We start from the raw sequence: 20,674 nt of genomic DNA, 5'->3' as shown, positions 1-20,674 counted from the left end.
AATAGTTGATATAGTGGTTTGGCATATATATAGTAGTAATGATGCTATGCAGCGTTTTATACTAACGATTATGCCTAATTGTATTATGTATTTATGTCTATAGCTAATTTCTATATTGTATCATTTTTAGGAAAATTCAGATTATCATTTGGGGCTTTTAATATAGTATCAAATGAGGTTTAAGTGTAACTCGTACTTGTTTTGGGATGAGAAAAACTATCATTGGTGGTAACATTTATCTTTAGGTAATCGAGATAGAAGAGTTTTACTGGTCAAGATAAGTCAGATGTTATTTTGGGAATTTGTGTCAGCTATTGAGAAGTATATTTTAACCCTAAGTGGTTGTCGATTATATTGATCATATTATGAGAAGAAGGTTGAGGATAATTATTATATTTTTGGTTTGAGGCTCAGCGTTATATACCTTAGTCCTGGGCATGTTGGTAAGGAGATGATAACCATTAGTAGAGGAGCAAGATACAATCTTTATTATTTTCTTAATATCTCCAAAAGTGGGATTTGGTCCGAAAGTGGCCTTGACTCAGAGAGTCTTTCTAGTAGCTATTGAGAGTTTCTAGTTTTTATACTTGTTGGCTTATTTATTCAAATTACCCATGTCCAAGGCTAGGTATAAAACAAAGAGCAACCATGGCACATATTGGTTTGAGTACGTTTAGTAGAGGAAAAGATCATATCAATATATTTGAGGTTCATATATAGAGAAGATTTATTGTTTCCATGGAGTGTGGAGTTAGTTTTATTTTGGGATCATACTTGAAATGTAGTTTCATACTACATTGTTTACATGAGCCTTTATTATTCTATATTTTATGTTTCTGTTTGTCACAGGTGATTACTCAGCTTTTGCTGACGTGTGTGTTTATTTGCTATGTGTGTTTGCGGCCATGTCTTTTCTTATGGTGGCCCTGCGACGATCCTTTTGGAATTTGTCCTCTATGGTGAGCAGTCAAGATGATTGGAACAGATTGATCGTGAAGGATTGCAGTTAGAAGTTAAAGGAGCTCAAGTGTTACCGTTTAGTCTTTTATAACAGTTTTACAGTTGTAAATAGATGACATAGTAATTGAGTTGTAATATTTTAAGTTTTGTAAGCCTTAGCACTTGACAATGTGGTCAAGTGTGGCGGTGATACCTCCGATTTAGGTGTAAGCTTCCGCAGTTTTTATAAAGTCTATTTATTTCTTATATATTTGTAGTTAGTAAATCGGGGGTGTTACATAGAGGCCGGTGTTTCACTTTCTTGTTGTATGCTCTGCTCATTCTTCTTTTGTATGCTGCCGAACTGATTTCTGCTTTCATGCGGATTTCTGGCATGAAATCCAACTGATGTCGCAGCAGCTGATCGTTTCTTTCCTCATCGTAATGCTGGATTCGCATGGTTGGCAGAGCCATTTCTGCCGGTATGACCGCCTCAGACCCGAAGCTTAACTTAAACGGACTCTCGCCGGTAGCCTCCTTGATAGAAGTTCTGTTGCACCATAAAATTTCTGGCATAAGATCTGCCCATTTGCCTTTACAGTCTTCTAGCTTCTTTTTCAGTGCAGCCAGGATTTGCTTATTCGCCGCCTCTACTTGCCCATTGCTCTGTGGGTGACATACTGACGAGTGAGCTAACTTTACTCTGTATAATCCCAGGAAGCATTGTATGGGTGCACAATCAAACTGTGATCCATGATAAAAAAACTATTGCCTGCGGCAGCCCGAATCTTGTTATTATATTTTTCCATATGAACTTTTTCACCTGGTTTGCCGTTATTTTTGCTACCGGCTCTACTTCTATCCATTTGGTGAAGTAGTCCACTGCTACTTTTAAGAACTTGCGCCCTCCAGCCGCCATTGGGAATGGTCCAACAATATCCATTCCCCATTGTGCGAATGGGATTGGGTTCAGAATGGGCATCAAATCATTGGCTGGCAAGTTTATCACAGCTGAAAACTTTTGACATTTCTCGCACTTTTTTACATATGCTCGACAATCTTCTAACATTGTTGGCCAGTAATAGCCTTGCCTTTGACAGATGATGGCAAGGGGTTTTCCACCGGCATGGTTCCCACATGTCCCTTCGTGCATCTCTTCGATCAGCCTTGCTGACTCGAATGCTGTCAGGCACCTTAAGAATGGCAGGCTAAATGACTTTTTGTACAATCGTCCCCACAGGATGATGTACCAAACCGCGTCCATTTTTGTCATTTTGGCTTCTGCCAAATCTGCTGGTAGGGCTCCAGTCTGTATGTATGTTTGGATATTATCATACCATTCTGAGGTAGTTGTGATGGCCATGACCCGTATTTCCTCCGACTCCGTACTTCGCTTATTCATGACTTCCATCATGACTGTTCTTTTCAAGTCGACGATATTTGAAGTTGCTAACTTTGATAGTGCATCTGCCAGCGTATTTTCTGCTCGGGGTACCAGATTAATGCTGAACTTCTCTAGCTGAGCCGACACTGACCTCAACTTTTCCAGGTATTTGACCATTGAAGGTTCTTTGGCCTCGTACTCTCCGCTGAATTGACTTGCTACCAGCTAGGAGTCTGTTGTCAGTGTTACTCTTTTGGCATCTGCTGCGAGGCACATTTGGATGCCGGCGATTGCTGCCTCGTATTCTGTCTCGTTATTTGACGCGTTGAACATAAACTTTATAGCATACTCAAAAATGTCTCCTCGTGGCGATTTCATGATTATTCCAGCCCCACTGCCTGTCTGTGCAGCTGAACCATCCACTGACACATCCCATACTTCAGCTTGTACTTCATCCTCTTGGTATGACGCTTCAACTATGAAGTCCACCAATGCCTGGGCTTTGATTGCAGTTCTTGGCCGGAATTCCAAGTCAAACTCGGACAACTCTATTGCCCATTTTAGCAGCCGGCCTGATGTATCTAGCTTGCTGATGGCTTTTTCGAGAGGAAAGTTTGTTAGCACTTCGATTGTATGTGCATCAAAGTATGGTCTTAACTTTCTAGCCGCGATAAGGACTGCATATGCCATTTTCTCCACCAACGTGTATCTTGTTTCTGGGCCATTTAGCACATGGCTCACAAAATATACTGGCTGCTGCCCTTTGTTTTCTGTTTCGGCTACCAGTACTGCTGCAACTCTTTTTGGCGACGCCGATATGTAAAATTGTAATTTTCCGCCCTCTTTTTCCCTTGCTATTGTTGGCAGGTTCTTTAGGTGACTTTTTAGAGCTTCAAAAGCCTCTTGCTCTGCCGGCCCCCATTTGAATTTCTTGTTTTGCCTCAAGGTTGTGAAGAAGGGCATTTGCTTATTTGCCGACTTACTCACAAATCTGTTTAAGGCGGCCATTTTTCCTGTCAACCGCTGTATGTCTTTTACGCTTTTGGGTTGTGACAGACTGATGATTACTTCTACTTTTTCAGGGTTGGCGTCTATGCCACGCTCGCTGACCAAGAACCCCAGGAATTTTCCCGATCTTACTCCGAAGACGCATTTTTTGGGGTTTAATTTCATCCTGTATTTTCTCAAAGTCTCAAAAGTTTCTCGGAGATCGCGAACGTGATCCTCCTCTTTCCGGCTTTTTACGATAGAGTCATCTACATAGACCTCCACATTTCTGCCTTTTTGGTCGGCAAACACCTTGTCGACCAGCCTTTGATACGTTGCCCCTGCATTTTTCAACCCGAATGGCATCGCCTTATAACAGAAAACTCCTACATCCGTGATAAAAGCCGCCTTCTTCCTGTCTGATTTATGCAGGCTGACCTGATGATACCCTGAGAAAGCATCTAGGAAACTGAGCATTGCATGGCCGCTAGTAGAGTCTACCAGCCTATCAATCCGTGGTAGTGGGTAGAAATCTTTTGGACATGCTCTGTTAAGGTTGATGAAATCTACACACATTCTCCATGACCCACTCGGCTTTTTTACCATTACTACATTTGCCAACCATTCAGGGTAGTCACATGGCTCGATAAAACCTGCCGCCAGCAGTTTATCCACCTCTTCTTGTATTGCTACCATTTTTTCCGTGGAGAAATTACGTTTTTTCTGCCGTACAGGCCTAACATTTCTGTCGGCGTTTAACCGGTGAACCATTATCTCTGGATCGATACCAGGCATCTCATCCGCTGAGAATGCGAAGATGTCCGCGTGCTCCCTCAGCAAGCTTATGAGGTTGACCTTCATGTCACTCCCCATTTCTGTACCGATCACGACTGTTCTATCCATATTTCCAACCTCCAGCTCGATATTTTCTGTCAGACCATCTGGCATTGGTCTTGGTGCTGATACCGGCCTCTCATCAAAGTGTTCCATGTTCAGGTCAGTTCGACCTCTTTTTGCGCAGTTCTTCTTTTTTGGCAGTTGTTCTTGTCTTGCCGGCTTAGTGGTCCAGTTTACTTCTTGCCTTGTCGGCTCAATAGTCAAGTTTACTTCTGGGACCATTCTTCCCGGTGTTCTCAAAGCAGTCAAGTAACAGGATATTGCCGCCAACGGACTTCCCCTTATCTTTGTCGGCCTTTCCAGGTTCGACATATATATCATTGTCAAGTGATAGGTGGAGACTACCGCCTGCACGTCATGTATGAATGGGCGACCGATGATCACATTGTAGGCCTCTGGTATTTTAATGATTAGGAAATCCACCATGAGATCTCGCATTTCAGATCCTTCTCCGATTTTCACCGGCAGCCGTATGCTACCCTTTGGGTACACTGTAGATCCTGAGAAACCGATTACTGGGTAGTTCACCCTTTGAAGCTCGTCCTCTGGTATGTGCAGTTGTTTGAAGGCTTCCCAGAAGATGATGTTTGCTGAGCTGCCACCGTCTACCAGTACTCTGTTCACATCGGCATTTGCTATATCGATTGTGAGAACTAGCGGGTCATCATGCGGGAAAATGATGCCTCTGCAATCCGATTCCGAGAACGTCATCACTGGTATGCTGGGTGGGTTAGGCCACACTCTTGTGTTATGATAGTTTACCATGTGCCTGTGTTCCTCCAAACTTCTACTGGCGCCGCTTATTGTCCCTCCGTGGACTGGACCGCCAGAAATTACATACACGGGTGGTTTTTTCCCGCCATCCCTCTGTTCTGCTCTGGCACTGGTTTCCGGCTGTTTTTGCTCGATTCTAGGTGGCTGATATGGCTGCTCGATTCTAGGGTATTGTTGTTGATTTTGCTGTTGTGGCCGGTATGAATTGGCAGGGTTTCCCCCCACCGAGTTGTTGTTACCATTTTCTTGCCTCGCCCTATACTGTGAAAAATACCCCTTTCTGACCATATCCTCAATGTTGTCTTTGAGGTCTCTGCAGTCCTCTGTTAGGTGGCCGTGCTCATTATGGAAGTCACAAAATTTCTTGACATTCCTTTCCCTACCCTGCATTGGTGGCGGCCTTCTCCAGCCGTCCATCTTGTTGTTTATGTTGTAAATTGCCGTCCGCGGTGTGTTCAGCGGAGTGTAGTTATCAAAGAGTCCTCTGGACTCCCTTCTGTCTTGCCGGGGTCTCTGCCCCTGTGGATTGGCATTTCTGTTATTCTGGTTTCTCTGGCTTGCCCCTTGCTGATTATTGTTCTGGTGAAAATTGTTTCCTCCTTTTCCCGCCTGGGGGTTATAGCCTGGATTGTACCCGACATTTCCGCCGGTTGCCACCACCACATTGGAGATCTTCATCATTTCATCCCCCCTAATGTACTCATTGGCCTTGTGCAGGACGTCACCCAGATTAGTGTATGACTTCTGGCTGAGGTACTTCTTGAATTCGCACTCTTGCATTCCCCTCATCAGAGCCAGAACAACAACCTCCTACTGCAAATTGGGAATAGTGATTGATTCGTTGTTAAAGCGGGTGAGATAATCTCTTAACGGCTCTCTATCTCTTTGAGCGAACGACATCAACTCTCCCGGCGATTTTTTTCTCTTCTGTTTGCTCACAAATCGTGACAAAAACGACGCCTGCAGCTGTAGAAAACTGTATATGGAGTGTGCCTCTATGCCCTTATACCAGCTTGCTGGAACTCCTAAGAGTGTGGATGGGAATACTTTGTACCACATGGCATCAGAATCTGTGTACAGCATCATGTGCTGTTCGAATGTGGTGCAGTGTTCCTCCGGATCCGTCGTCCCATCGTATCTCCCTGTTGGGATTTTTATCCTTTCCATCCTTTCTTCTAGGATTTCTCGGCACAGAGGAGAATCCTTTGGCTGGATTGTCTGCCGTCTAGATATCTGTAGAACCGGCGCTCTTCGCTCATATTCCGCGGTTGGGACTTGCTCTGTTTCAGGCCATTCTGTTTCCGCCGGATCCGAGCGCTTTCTTTTTTCTGGGGTGTTTTCTTGATTCAGGGCGGTTAGGAGATCCCTAACGGGTAACTGGGGAATCGCCGACCTGGTCTTTCTTAGACTGCCGACTGAACCTGGCTGCTGCGAGGCTGGTAGCTCTGACAAAGCGGCCATCACCGCTGACAGTGTTTTCAATTGTTCTCCCGTGAATACTTCCGACATGGGAGACAGGCGCTCCTACAGCGTCTGCTCCAGCAGAGTTTTCGGTTGCTCTCTGGCAGAGCTTTCTATTTCTAACTCATCATCGTCCTCCACTGTGAATTCCTTTTGTGCCGGTATCGAGGTGTTTTTTGTTGCTGGGCTTATAACTGATTGTGCTTGTAATGGATGGGCTGGGTTTAGAAGTGAGGGTTGGAATTTGGAGGTTGTCGACGGTTGCGGAGTTGTTGCTTTTTCCTGACTTTTCTTTGATTTTTTACCTTCTTTCTGTGAGAGATCCATGCTGACTGTTCTACCGTTTCAAGGGATGAGGTCCCCTCCTTCTAGCGCCAATCGTTCCGGGTGTGGAATTAGAACAGCTGACTGTGGGATACTGGATTCCTGTTGAGAGTGCCGGTTGATATCTGCACAACAGAATGGATTAACTAGCCTCGGGGGTGGTTCGAGGATCCCCCTCCGATGCTTAAGTAAGATTACTGAGAGATTAAGAGATGATTAAGAGATTATTAGAGAGTAAGAAAGAAGTGTGTTTAAGTGTTTGTGTACCTCATAGCAATAAATGAGGTGCTCCTTATATAGACCAATCCAAAGGTACGATCAGGTAGGTCCCTTGTGGTTAGATAGCGACCTGTTGATAGTGACCCTTGGTTGGTTGTCTTCATGATAATGCCGGTAGGGGACTTGCAAATAACGCCGGTAGAGGATATTTACCTAAGATGACCAGATTACCTGCAGGTTAAGTTTACCTACGGGGAGTTCTGCCGGTACCAGGTGGTGCCGGTAGGAAACCCCGTACATATTCTTTTTTTGCCAATTATATATACTACATCCGTTTCATAGAGATTTTTACGGTTATTATTTGCACAAATATTAACACAAAACTAGAAAAATTGGTTGAATAAAATAAAATATGGATAAAGTAAGAGAAATGTATAAAAAAAAAAGTGGGTGGGTGGGTGCATAAATAAAACGGTTATTTCATGAAATGCCCTCGAGTTTTGCTGAAATTCACCAAACGCCCATCAAGTTTCAACAATTCATAAAATACCCCTCACCATCCGTACAAATGCCCACCATACCCTTACTAATAACGTGCCGTTAGTCCGCCGTTAGCTAAGTTTCTAATTCACCAAATGCCCCTAAATTCAAACTTATTTCACCAAATGCCCCTAATCTCAAACTTATTTCACCAAATGCCCTAACATAAAATTTAGCTAGTTTTGTTGTTCCAACGGCTAGTTTTTTTGTATGAAAAGTAGCCGTTGGTTCTGGTAGGCTATAAAAGCCCCCTTGCTGGGTTGTTCATGTACTTTTGTTGTTGTTTTGCTTTGGTTTTCTAATCTTATAAGATTTCTATCATGAGTTTTGTTTCAAAATCATCTTCCACACACAATGAGTCCACATATATTAGAGTACCTAACAAATTTTGTTATTGTGGTAGGAAATTTGCCATCCGAAGCTCCGATACAACGCTCAATCCACAAAGGTTGTACTACAAGTGTGATCCTTGCAACAATCTAAGATGGTGCAAGGGAGTAGTTGAGCAAGAAAACAGGGGGCAGCAGCTCGAAGGACAACACAGGGGAAGCTTAGACGAAGGAGAAAGTGCTGAAAACAGGGGAAGCAATAATATGCAAGAGGAATTGAAGCAAATGAAGAAAAAGCTCAAACAACAACAAAACGTAGTTAAACTTGTAATTCAAATGGGGATATTGATGTTTGTAACCCTACTATTTGTAATCATGAAGTAGACACAATGAATAAGAAATAAAATCACATTTCATAATTGTTGTTGCATAAATTCCACAAAATACCAAAATGGGAAGCATATCTGTTTTTTAGCTTCACTTACAACACATCTTTGCACTAACTACATCTGTTTTCTACTTAATGAATATGTGCAAGATCAAAAACTACCCAAAACACCCACTGTGCTCCTTAAATAGTCCCCACCTCATGCTTGCTTTGATTTCTTCCCTTTTGGTGCTGCCTTGGATGTGCTTGCTCCATCATCACCAGTTTTCCTCTTCCTTGTTGTAACCCTCTGTTTTGGTGGTGCCTTGGAACTGCCAGTGCCAGACTTGCAAGTCCTTGCATTGTGGCCCATCTCCTTGCATTTGCTACACTTTACTGAAGTGTGCCTCTTCCTCTTCTTAGCTTCCATAGCACCCCTCTTTCTTTGTTTAGGGGGTCTTCCAGCTGTCCTCTTAATTCCAGGAGGGTTAATGGTGGGAAGGTTGAACTCAGGCCACTGAGTAGGGTCAGGCATAGGGTGCATATGTTCTGCATATGCCAGCTTATAAGCAGCACCCTTGAAGAAATGGGACACAAAGTCCAGAGGGTCTAGTCTCTGGTTGTAAATGACCCTCAAACCATGTTTGCAGGGAATACCAGACACCTGTCAAACTCCACACCCACAGGTTCTCCTGTCAATGTTGACTGGGAATTTCACATGGCCTTCCCTCACCTCATACTCCCCACCACCACATGGAGTAGAGTAGCAAAACCTGGATTCAGCTGTTCTCAACTCCAGTTCAACTTTGGCATGCTCAGTTAAGTGTTGAGGCTCCATGTCTGCTGCTTTGTCAAATCTGACCCCAATTCTCTGCATAGACCACTCCCTAATAGCTGCATTTTAACACAATAACCAAGTAAACATAAGAACATAATCACTGAAAATCTGACAGAAATAGAAAATGGGGAAAAAAACAGAACACAATACCTTCAAACAGTCTCAACACTGGTAAATCCCTGTAGGGCTTGGTGACAGCATTGAATGATTCCACAAAGTTTGTTGTGTTATGATCACAACACACTTCTGGCTCAAACTGATGTCTGGACCACTGCTCAGTACATGTATCCAAGTACTGTGTAGCCCTGGGATCAAAGTCAGTGATCTTCTCCATGGCCTTGTTGTACACATAGGGGTTGTAAGCATTAGCAGCTATCCAGAATAGTTTGTGGAACAATTCTCCACTCCAACCACCATTCTTGCAGTTCATGTACAAGTGCTGACTGCAACACCTTCTAGTGGCCTTAGGGAAGTTCTCATGTACAGCTAAATCCACCCCCTAAGATTAAACAATGACAAGGCAAACAATATTAAACTGTGGGATTATTGGTGAATAAGTTTTAATTTTGGGGTATTTGGTGAATTAAGTTTTAACTTTGGGGTATTTGGTGAATTAAGTTTTAACTTTGGGGTATTTGGTGAATTAAGTTTTAACTTTGGGGTATTTGGTGAATTTATAAAAACTTGAATATAAGAGATAAAAGTTCAGAATTTACCCTCATTCTGTCACTGATGAATGTCCAGTCATCCTTGTTGCAGCCTTCTCTCTGAAACAGTGCCCTGAGGTTCCTCATGAAATAGGTCCAGCTCTCTTGGCTTTCAGTGTCAACAACCCCATAAGCAAGCAAGAATATCTCATTGTTGCCATCAATCCCCAAGGCTGACAGCAGAATCCCCTTGAAATACCCACTAAGGTGAGCTCCATCAATTCCAATAATGGGCCTACACCCCTTCAGGAACCCCCTTACTTGTGCACCAAATGAGAAGAAGCAAGCCTTAAACCTTGGGTCCACATTCCCACCATCATTATGCCATGTGATCAATGCATAACTACCAGGATTAGTCTCTTTGATCATCTCTGCATACCTAGGTAGAAGGGCATATGACTCACTAAAACTCCCATGGATAATCTCCTTAGCCACTGCCTTAACCTTGTAGAATAGCCTCTTGTTAACTTGTAGCCTAAACATTTTTTGAGTCACATTCTGCAATGTTTCTACAGGAACATCTAGGTTTGCTTCAATCTCTGGCAACAACTTCTTCACTAACCATTTGGTGGTCACTATGGGGTTCACCTCTAGTCTACCACACTGTTTATGCTCCCCAGTCAGTGATTTTATAGCCCAACTCATCTTATCAACCATCTTTGAAGCATGAATCCTCCAATCACACCCCTCAATTGCACAAACAGCAGTGTATCTTCTACTGTCTGCCTTCTCAACACTTAACCCAAACCCCTCTTGTATACAATAGTCCTTAAGAACATCAAGAAAAGCCTCCCTATCTTTAAATATCAACCAAGGCTCAAGCTTAATTGAACCCCATTCCTGCTCAACATACACTTTCCCATTCTTGTAATTTTTGTCCATTTTTGAGCTCCCGTCTAAACAATCCTCAAATGACTTCTCATGGATTTCATCCATCAAATCCTCCAACCCCTCCTCTTCAACAATGAAGTCACCAATGTATGTTTCATCCTCACTGTCATCATCACTCCCATCACTGACAGTTTCCTCAAAGTCAACATCTTCACTGTCCTCATCATCCTCAACATCAGATATCACATCACTACCCTTACCCTTCCCATTCCTAGCAGCCCTTGTGTTTCCCCTACCAGATTTAGGAACATATGTTCCCATTTTGACTTGTGTTTTTTTCCCCACCCTAAACCCCTTAGGTCTAGCCCTTCCTGATTTTTTGGGTTTGGTTGGGACCACTGGTTCAGGTCCTGCTTGCTGTGATGGAGGTGGGGGGGCAGTTTCAGGTGTTGCTTGTTGTGATGGAGGTGGGGGGGAAGTTTCAGCTTGTGTGGGTTGGGGTGCTTCTTGTGTAGGTTGTGTTGTTTCAGGTTGTGTGGGCTGGGGTGATTGTGGGTCAGTTTCAGTAGGTTGTGGGGGGGCAGGTTTTTGTTTCCTCTTTTTTGGGGTAAGTTTCTTCTTAGATTTTGATTTGGTAGGTTTCTTAGAGGGGGATTCTTGTGTTTGTGGTTCTGGTTCTGGTTGAGATAGGCCAGGAAACACTTCATCAGCATCATCTGAGGTAATTATCCTCACATACTCAACCCCATCATTCTCCACATCCACCACTGGGACCTCCATGGCAACTGTGAACCTCATTTGTTCCTCCATTTCCTTCCTAACCCTCTCCTTTTCCTCCTCTACCCTCCTCTGTTCTTCAGCCTCTTTTTGCATCCTCAAAACCTCTTCCTGTCTCTCCCTCATTTTCCTTTCATCCTCCTTCCTTTGCCTTTCAAGCAGAGCTACAGCAGACCTAAATGCTACCCCAGGACTGTCTGATTCCTCTACCCACAACTCTATGGTGTCAGTCCCCATATTCCACCCCCACATTCTCAGCATTACACTATCATCAACCAATTCTACCCTCCCAGTGGGTGAGTTAGTGTATAACCTAAACTTTTCAGGCAAAAACACATTTTGCTTAGTCGATTCCTCAAAAATATCTATGAATATGTCTATCAACTGACATTTATCAGTGTCTACAACCCTCACATCAAAGTCATGAGACTTATAGTGCAGCAACAACCAAACAGCAGACATCCTAACACACAACAGCAAATCAACAAAAAAACAGTAATTTCCATTAACAACTTGACATGCATGTCATTTAATTACTCAATTCCTACTTTATTTCATGAACACAAACAAACAAGTCATCATCCAACATCAAATTTTCCAGAAACCCTAAACCCTAATTTTGCGCAACACAAGTTTAAAAAAGCGAATAAAAAGTTCAGCGATTGACATTACATACCTTAAACGATGCGTGGGTAACCTTCGAACACGAAATTCAACACTTGAACTTCTACAGCTTCCTTGCCCAATTCGCCAAAATTCCCTTTCTGAGAAAGCGTGTGTGGTTCAAAACCCAGAAAACTACTTCACCAACTAAATGCGCACCAAAATTCAGAACCTTTTTGTGAGATTGATGATGCAGTTATGGTGGAAGAAGGAAGAAGAACAGGGGAGAGAGAGAGAGAGAGAAGCAAAGCAGTTACAGGGTCGCGATTTTTTTGAACTTTGGAATGGGTAACAAGGGTAGGGAAGGGATATGGCGCCCAAAAGGAAAATAAGGGCAGAATGGTAAACTACCCGTAACGGAGACTTAACGTCTGTTAACAGTAAGGGTATGGTGGGCATTTGTACGGATGGTGAGGGGTATTTTATGAATTGTTGAAACTTGATGGGCGTTTGGTGAATTTTAGCAAAACTCGAGGGTATTTCATGAAATTTCCGTAAATAAAATGAATAAAGTAATAGAAAGTGAGTGAAAAATTGTAATATTGTGGGGTAATAAGGGTTAGGTAGTAAATTTGCATGTCAAAAAATAGAATAAAACAAATTGTAAAGAAAATTATCAAATGGACTAAAATGGAAAGTGTAAAGATCATTTGGAAATGGATATAGTATGTAAAATAGCCATTGGAGTCATGATTTTCATGAACACCATTGATATAAAAATAATACTTCTTGAAGTATTTGTATTCTTTCGTGAAAATCAATACCAAGTACAACTAAAGAGCACCATCCCTAAACTCTTTGGTTTCTTTCTAATTAATTAAACCCACCTTGCATTAAAAAAAAATACGAAACACAACTTAGTAGTAACAAAATCTACAAGTAAGGGAATTGCACGTGATTCATTTACTACTCACTATGATATAGTGATATACTCAACACCAAACAACCAATAATAATATATATACTACATCCATTTCATAATGTTATGTACATTTACTATTTGAATAAATATTAAGAAAAAAAAGGAATAATGTGTAAAAATGTGGTGGATATAATAAAATATGGATAAAATAAGTGAGGGAGTGTAAAAAGGTGAATATGTATAAGGAATAATAAGTAAATAAGAGAAAGTGAGTGAAAAGTGATAAATGTTGTAGGGTAAGAGGGGTAAGATTGTAAAGTTTCATCTCCAAAAATAGAACAAAGCACAATAAAGAACATTACCCTCTGTATTTTATTAAGAGTCATGTTTTGACCAACACGCGTATTAAGAAAAGAGAGTTGAATCTAATAAAAATAATAAAGCAAGTGTGGGGGAGGGAGTAATAAACTAATAGAAAAAAGATGATGGAAAAAGTATCTTAATCAAAGTAGAGAGTGAGTTATTGTGGTGGTGGTCCCAAGAGGAAATGAGATATCTCTATTAGATAAGTGAAGAGTTGAGGGTACATGTATAAATTCACTTTTGGTGTCCCCCAATAATAAGACCAAACTACTGTAATACCTTGTATTTTTCTGAATTTATAAATATATTTTATTATATTTATAAAGTATTTTTATAAATTTTAGAAATTTAATTGCATTTAATAATGATTTAAATGTTTTTTATTTAAAAATAATATAATTATTATTTTATTAATTTTTGAAATAAATTAAATGAATTTATTATTTTATTATTTAACCGGGAAATTTATTGGGTCGTGTTTTAAATTAATTCCGAGCCCAATTCAATTCAGTTGGTGAACCCAACAGAGTTTTCAAGTATTGAATGTTAAACCAAACCCAATTGTGGAAGAACAATGCAACCCTAAACCTAATCCCACTAGGGATTAGGAACCTATAAATACAACCTCCTCTCATTAATGATCCCCCTTAATTTTCAGAAATTCTCTCCGGCCTCCTCATGCTCTCTCTTCCTCTTGTCCGTCCCCTTGCCCGCACTCGACCGAGCATTCCGCTCGTTGGTGCGCCCGTGCCTTCGCGCAACATCCCTCGTCCCACCTTGTTGCTCGTGTGATGCTGCCTCTCGCACAGCACACCCACTCCCTCACATTCTTTCGTCGCATCCCTCGCCCAGCACGTATGCCATACACTACTAGAAAATCTATAATTAACAACAACGTATTAACAACGAAGTTCATTTGTAGTCGTTAGAACAATAGCGCGCTTCTTTAGTACGACCAAGAAATAAATTTGTCGTTAATGGTGAAAAGAAAAAGGGAAAAAGAAAAAATAAAACAACGTTGTTCGTCGTTGTATCGAATTCTATAGCATATCTCTGATGTTTTAAGCACACTTCAAAATCCTCTCACCTCTAACCTAAAAGTCTAAAGCCATCAATTGAAACTGCTTCTGGAGATTTATATCTACAAATTTTGATTTTCAAATTTATCTAGCCTCATCCGTCTTCGATATCTTTTCCAATTTGAGTAATTTCATTTCCATCGTAATAGGGGTTGATTTAGGCTCTTGGTTCAAGTGATTGCTGAAGTTGAGCTGTCAAATTCTTGAATCGCAATAGTCTAGTACTGGTAATTTCCCTATTTTTCTTTGAGTTATACAATTTTCAAACCTTAATTGTTGTGAATTGAACTAATAATTTGAATCTTTATTTTTGTTGTTACTGCGACTTCAAATTCTTTAATTTATTAAATTGAAAGAGGCAAATGATATTTTTTGCATTGGGTATTGTATTTATCCTTTCATTGTAATCTCTTTTCTTCTTCCTTAACACGAATTCTAACCCCCAATTTCCACCAGACGCTAGATTGTCATATCTCGGTCTTGAGCTAATACTAGTAATGAGTTAAATTCAAACCCTAGATTTTACAGAAAACGCGGGAGATTAATTGCGAGTGCATACGTCGTCGACGGCGGATTTGAGAGAAAGGACCAGAGAAGCCAAGGAACAAAAAAAATCCGACTTTGTTAATATCGACGTTGAGGCGTTGAGCCGGTTTGGAATGCTCTTACACATTATAAACTTCTGGTTGATTTTGTACCTAATCTTGTTTTGTTTGTAGGTAAAGTTTTATTTTTAATTAATTTTAATCCAATCAATTTAGAATGCTGATGCATAATAGGTTCTCCAATGAGTGTGACAAATGTGGCTTGCTTCACCTTTATCTTTTATGTTAGCTATCTAACCTTTCATGAAGATTGATAATTTGTATGAATAATCCTAAATAGTCTCCAAATTTATAGTGGAGATATTATTACATTAGATTATGGATCAGTAAGTAACTTTTCTTTTGGGGGCAATGTGGTTAGAATGTTAGCAGATTCTTTTTCATAATTGATAAAGTTTAACGTTTTAGCTATTTAATTACTTGTTATTGATTATTCTACTGCATGTTTTTAAGAATCTCTCTCAATATCTAATTTCCCAACTTCATAACTCTAATAACAACGACGACTACTTTCAGAGTTTCAGCAACGGAAGATGAGCATAGAGGTCCATATATCGATGAGCAGAGAAGGAGTAAGCGGATGAGCAAGATAAGGCATTTAAGGAACCTTATTCATCTCTGTGTTTCATTTAAACGGTTTTGACCCTTTTCATATTTTAATGAGTTACAAAAGTTAGATGTCAATTTTTTTTAGTTGACTCTATTTAATCCCTTATAATAGTAATAATATCATGTGTGGTATGTGTACACTATTTTTTGACTGAGCATGTGTGCGTGGCCAGAGGTAAGTGCGACATAGTGCGGGTCTGTAAAATTCTTTTTTAGTCACAGATATTGCATGCTAACTGTCTTTTTTCTAGAGTAAATGATATATTAAAAATAAGAGATGAAATATGGTTATTTTCTTCTCCTGCTAATTACATTAGAGGCAATGGTCCAATATCTTCTGGATAGACGTTCATCAGGTTCATTACTTCTCTTGTGTTCTAGCGTGAATAGTCACTAACAGCTGCAGACTGATGCTGGTTGTTTGCCTATTTGTGAGAAAATAGGGGTGAAAAACTTGGACACAGTACCTCAATTTACACTTTGACGTAGCCAGTTGACCAGATTAGATAGCCCTTCGGTTAGCATTTGTGGAGGAAACTTTGTTCATTAGCCTGACCTAAGTGTTCTGGTTCAAATTAGTTTACAAGCTTTTGCAGGTTGATAAAGACGTGAAGAAATCAGACTCTGAATTTTCCTTCCTTGGAATTGCGAGTAGTTAAACTATTTGATACTCCATAATTCTTTGCAGATTGACACTAAATTTATGGAAGTGATGACATTCAGGTAAATAGTCCTACCTCTTCACATGATACTTTTCTAGAGTTGTGGTTTCTTCTGCTAGTATAAAGCTTGCATATTGTTGGGTTATTGATTTCCTAGCATGTGGAAAGACTAATTTAGTAGATAATGGAGGATACTTTTTGAGATATTGTTCATTTTTCTTATATTGTAAGAACTTGTGATCTAGCTTTCCTCGTGTCTAGACATTTCATACACTGTAACTTTTGCTTACATTCAACTTCCTTTACATACACAGAGAACACCACGTGGCATTTTTTTTTAGAAGTTGGATCTATTCTTCGTCTGTCTGCTGCTACAACGCCTGTGCTTTAAAATCCAAGTTTAGGGAACAGAACCTGCAGCAACTTAGGTAATTTCATTAACATTCAATTGTTGTTGATATTACTTAAGATCACGTACAAATGTTTTTATTGGAACTCCTAATGCCACTGAAGAGGCGAATTTGAAACTAGAAACTAAGCATTGAAGCAAAATCAAAATTACCCTTATTATTAATTTCTGTCACTTTGTATCGTCCATCCCTCTTATCAATTTTCGATTTACAGTGGATGCCCTTCCAAGAATATGCAATGCAATCTTTTGTTCAGAGATATGAGATATGAGCTCCAGAGGTATATGGTTAAAATTTGCAACACAAGAATGGAGGGTCAGTATTCAAGATTTCCGGCCAGCCGTGGCTATCAAACCAAGCTTTAGAGATGGACGCTAATTCATGTACTTCAATAATCAGGCTTTCAAATGAGATACATAACTAACTATGTACAACATATATAAAATATCGTACACTGGATATGCACATCATTACACTAGAATATATTAAAGGGTGTCATTACTTAATGACACTCAAGAGAACATTTCAACTAGTTAGATTTTACGGTTTTTTCATGAAATGCCCTCGAGGTTTGCAAAAATGCAACAAATACCCTCGCGTGTTTCGATTCACATAACATACCCCTATTTTTTCGTACTGTTCATGAGATGCACTTGGAGCTAACGGACGTTAGTCTACCGTTAGTTGCAATTTACCATTTTGCCCTTAATGATGTTTTTCGACATAAATTCCAAAAAAATCTCAAACTTCTTATCTTTCTCTCTCCTCTCCCCTGTTCTTCCTCTTTCTCTCTCCTCTCCCCTGTTCTCTGGTCGGCGGTGGTCGATCTCCTTCGCGCGCCACCGCAATGTTCTTCGGTGTAGATCGAGATCCTTCACGCGCCATCAAATTTAAATGGATTGTTCTTGAATTCACTCCTCCCTCAATTCTTAATTGTGCTCTCTACCATTGTTGACCAAGGTTGGAAGCTTTAACCGTGATGACAAGTAATCTCTCTCCTCAACTCCTCCCTCGATTCTTTTTCACTATGTTCTCTTTGTGATGTTTTTGTGTTGTGAAATTGGGGGTTTCTTTATAAATTAGGGTTCTCTTATTGGGGGTTTTAAAAATTAGGGTTCTTCGATTGAAGGATTGGTTAAACTAGGGTAGTTTTATTGGGGGTTTTTCGAAAACTAGGGTTCTCGACTGGGGCTTTTTCGGTAATTGAGTGTTGGTAATTTGGGTATATCATTGTCGATTTAGGTAGTAATTAACAAAGAAAGGGTTGTTGATTGGATTAGTATATTAGTGTTGCAGGCTAAATTGTGCCCATTGAAATTTGGGGCTTTGACAAAACAAGAAATAAGATATTAAATTACTGAATTACCGGGGCTTTTTTGTGTGTTGTAGTGCCGCACCTGCTGCAAGAATGGGTTTAGATCAGAGAAGAAAGGTCGGGAATGGAGAAAAACAAGACTGCAGAAGAGAAATTAAAGGGAAATCGTATTGATAACCAACCAATGAAACCAGCTTGCATTCGAGAGGCTAGACTATCCCAACCACAAAGCTGCTAAAACATGATTTCTGAATGGATCACTTCTCTTTTATCTCCTCTTGTAATTACATTTCTCAGTGGCATACAAGCTGACTTTCCAATCCCCATAGTGATGCTACATTGCTAGCAGCAGCAATGTCTCCTCTTTTTCTTTTGTTTCTTTTCCTTGCATTCACGCCAAGTGCATCCAGCCTTCCAGGTAGGGCAATACGCAGAGTGAATAAAGATTTTCAAAGCCTCCTAACAGGGGATGTAATAAAGCACTCTTAAACGCTATATAAATCTTGTTATTCCACAATTTTATTTGATTATTACTTATATTTCTGTTTTAGGTTTAACTTTTAGGTTGATTAAATTGATTTAGGTGAACGATTTGTGGAAATCAAATTCTGCAGTTTAAAAGCAGTTTGGGTATTTGGTGCAACTTAGTTTCAAAATAGGTGTATTTTGTGAATTATAAACACAACTTAACGGAGGACTAACGGAAAGTCGGTTTAGGGGTATTTGGTGCAAACTTGGGAAAAAATAGGGGTATATTATGTGATTCAAAAGACGCGAGGGTATTTGGTGCGTTTTTGCAAACCTCAAGGGCATTTCATGAAAAAACCGTAGATTTTATTTTGTTCTTTTAGATTAAACAAGAATTACTTATCTTTTATTTTTTTTGAATTTAAAGATGAGTGTTGTGATTTTTGGTTTCACATAACTTGAAATTCAAATGTCAATAATCTTTCAAGTAATGAAATTTTCATTTGTTTTAATTGATTGATTTATAGTTATCTATATTGTTTCATGGGGAAAATATAGGTGTTTCGAAGGACGCAAATAATATTATTATGATTGTAATATTAACGACAGAATAGTTGGTCGTTATTGCTTAATTGGTCATTGTGAATACGTATATAACGACAGATTACTGTTTCGTCGTTAACAATTAAAGACGAATTATCGTTTCGTCGTTAACTTTTAACGATGGAATTGTAACTTCGCCGTTAATAATTAACGACGAATTATGATTTCGTCACTAAAAGTTAACGACGAAACGATAATCCGTCGTTAATTGTTAACGACGAATCGGTAATCCGTCGCTAATGCTTAACGATGAAATCATAATTTTTCGTTAATAAACGTTAATTATTAACGACGAACATTGTCGTCAAAGCCAATAACGACGGAACCTGTTACAACGAACATCAAATCCGTCGTTAAAGGTTTAAACGACGAAAATTGAGGCTTTTAACAACAAAATTGTTCGTCGTTAAATGTCCTTTTTCTAGTAGTGATAGCTGCGTGGTGGTGGTGTTGTTGTTGTGTTGCTGCGCTACTCGATCATGCCTCTCGCACAGCGCGCGCGTCTCACGCCCTCGCGCACAGCGTCGCACCCTTGCGCGCCGTTGCGTGTTGTCGCTATTGTTGCTCCCGTGTGCTCGCCCAGCCACACTCACCTTCGTTCATTTGCTCGCGCCTGCTGCCGAGCCGAACATCGTGCCCCTGCCTTGCTCGTCGCTGCCCGCGCACACACACACGACCACTCGTGTGTGTTGTGTGTATTGTTCTTGTTCCGATTAATTCTTTTGCGCCCAATCACATTCAATTCGAGATTGTACCGTGCTATATGTCGGTTTGGTATAATTCTCTTCTTCCTTACCTATTCTATTTGAATTTCGTATTTTAAACTATAAATTATTACACCCTCCGTCTCAGATTAGTTGTTACACCTACCTTTGCAGAAAGTTTTAGGTGATCAGTGGTTGTTTGATTATCAATTGTTATTTTATTGTAAAAGTAGATGTGATAGGAGTTTGTGGGATATTTTTTTAATTGAATGAGCACTACAAAAAAAAGCTCATATAGCGACGGACCAAATCCGTCTCTAAATTGGTTAAATCCGTCGCTATGTGTGCTTAGGGACGGATTTAGAGACGGATTACATCCGTTATTAAAAACCTTGTCGCTAATTCAATTTAGGGACCGATTCCATAAAATCCGTATCTAATATTTAGAGACGGATTTGTTAATCCGTCCCTAAATTTTAGAAACGGATTTTTAAATCCGTCCCTAAGTTTAGAGACGGATGTTTGAATCCGTTCCAAAATTTAGGGACGGGATTCAAAATTCCGTCCCTAAAATTAGCAAGTAAAAATAATTGCTACCTATTGTTAGATGTTCGGTTCAACTCGGTCCCATTACCGGTTCGGAATCTCTCGCTTAGGTCAACCCGCTCCAGCTTTGCAAGGGGAAGGGATAAGGGGAATCGAACTTGTGACCTCAAAGTCACAAGGAGAAACTCTAACCAACCACACCAAATACAACTTGTATACTTCTAAGTGTGAAATTGATAATAATTAAAAGAAATATTAGAAACGGAGCTAGAAAATCCGTCTCTAAACTAGGGACGGATTGAAAATTCCGTCTCTTAATTAGGGACGGATTTTAAATTCCGTCTCTAATTTAGAGAAATTGCTAAACCACATTAGGGACGGATTTTAAAATTTCGTCTCTAATTTAGATCT

General features: G+C 40.1%; 2 protein-coding genes and 1 long non-coding RNA gene across 6 annotated transcripts; 1 reads left to right on the top strand and 2 right to left on the bottom strand.

Annotated features, from left to right (window-relative positions):
* Nucleotides 1-1,203: 1,203 nt before the first annotated feature.
* Nucleotides 1,204-2,500, bottom strand: LOC110801583 (uncharacterized). The gene is made up of 2 exons (XM_022006941.1): nt 1,755-2,500; nt 1,204-1,642 (listed from the first exon to the last, which is right to left on the bottom strand). Exons 1-2 carry the CDS (start codon nt 2,498-2,500, stop codon nt 1,204-1,206), a joined length of 1,185 nt encoding a protein of 394 aa, XP_021862633.1.
* A 48-nt stretch (nt 2,501-2,548) lies between these two features.
* LOC110801582 (uncharacterized) lies at nt 2,549-5,770 on the bottom strand. The gene has a single exon (XM_022006940.1). The coding sequence runs from the start codon at nt 5,768-5,770 to the stop codon at nt 2,549-2,551; it is 3,222 nt and encodes a 1,073-aa protein (XP_021862632.1).
* Nucleotides 5,771-13,939: 8,169 nt separating this feature from the next.
* LOC110801562 (uncharacterized) lies at nt 13,940-18,922 on the top strand. 4 transcript variants are annotated; one of them, XR_002536980.2, is made up of 6 exons: nt 13,940-14,568; nt 14,870-15,060; nt 15,463-16,278; nt 16,532-16,645; nt 16,842-17,613; nt 18,017-18,922. It is a non-coding gene; the product is annotated as an uncharacterized lncRNA (long non-coding RNA). The 4 variants fall into 4 exon arrangements; XR_002536979.2 differs by having other exon boundaries at nt 14,861-15,060; XR_002536977.2 differs by lacking the exon at nt 14,870-15,060 and having other exon boundaries at nt 13,942-14,568.
* Nucleotides 18,923-20,674: the final 1,752 nt, after the last annotated feature.

The sequence above is a fragment of the Spinacia oleracea genome, chromosome 6 (genome assembly GCF_020520425.1).
Source record: "Spinacia oleracea cultivar Varoflay chromosome 6, BTI_SOV_V1, whole genome shotgun sequence".
NCBI classification, from domain to species: domain Eukaryota; kingdom Viridiplantae; phylum Streptophyta; class Magnoliopsida; order Caryophyllales; family Amaranthaceae; genus Spinacia; species Spinacia oleracea.
The sequence above is the reverse complement of the archived record's forward strand: the minus strand, read 5'-3'. Positions and strand labels throughout refer to the sequence as shown.

Excerpts from the sequence above, each read along its gene's own strand:
- LOC110801583 (XM_022006941.1), bottom strand. The coding sequence starts at position 2,500 with ATGGTCAAATACCTGGAAAAGTTGAGGTCAGTGTCGGCTCAGCTAGAG. Across the intron at positions 1,643-1,754 it reads ACGGCAAACCAGGTGAAAAA|AGTAAAGTTAGCTCACTCGT; the intron begins GTTCATATGGAA and ends GGGATTATACAG.
- LOC110801582 (XM_022006940.1), bottom strand. The coding sequence starts at position 5,770 with ATGAGGGGAATGCAAGAGTGCGAATTCAAGAAGTACCTCAGCCAGAAG.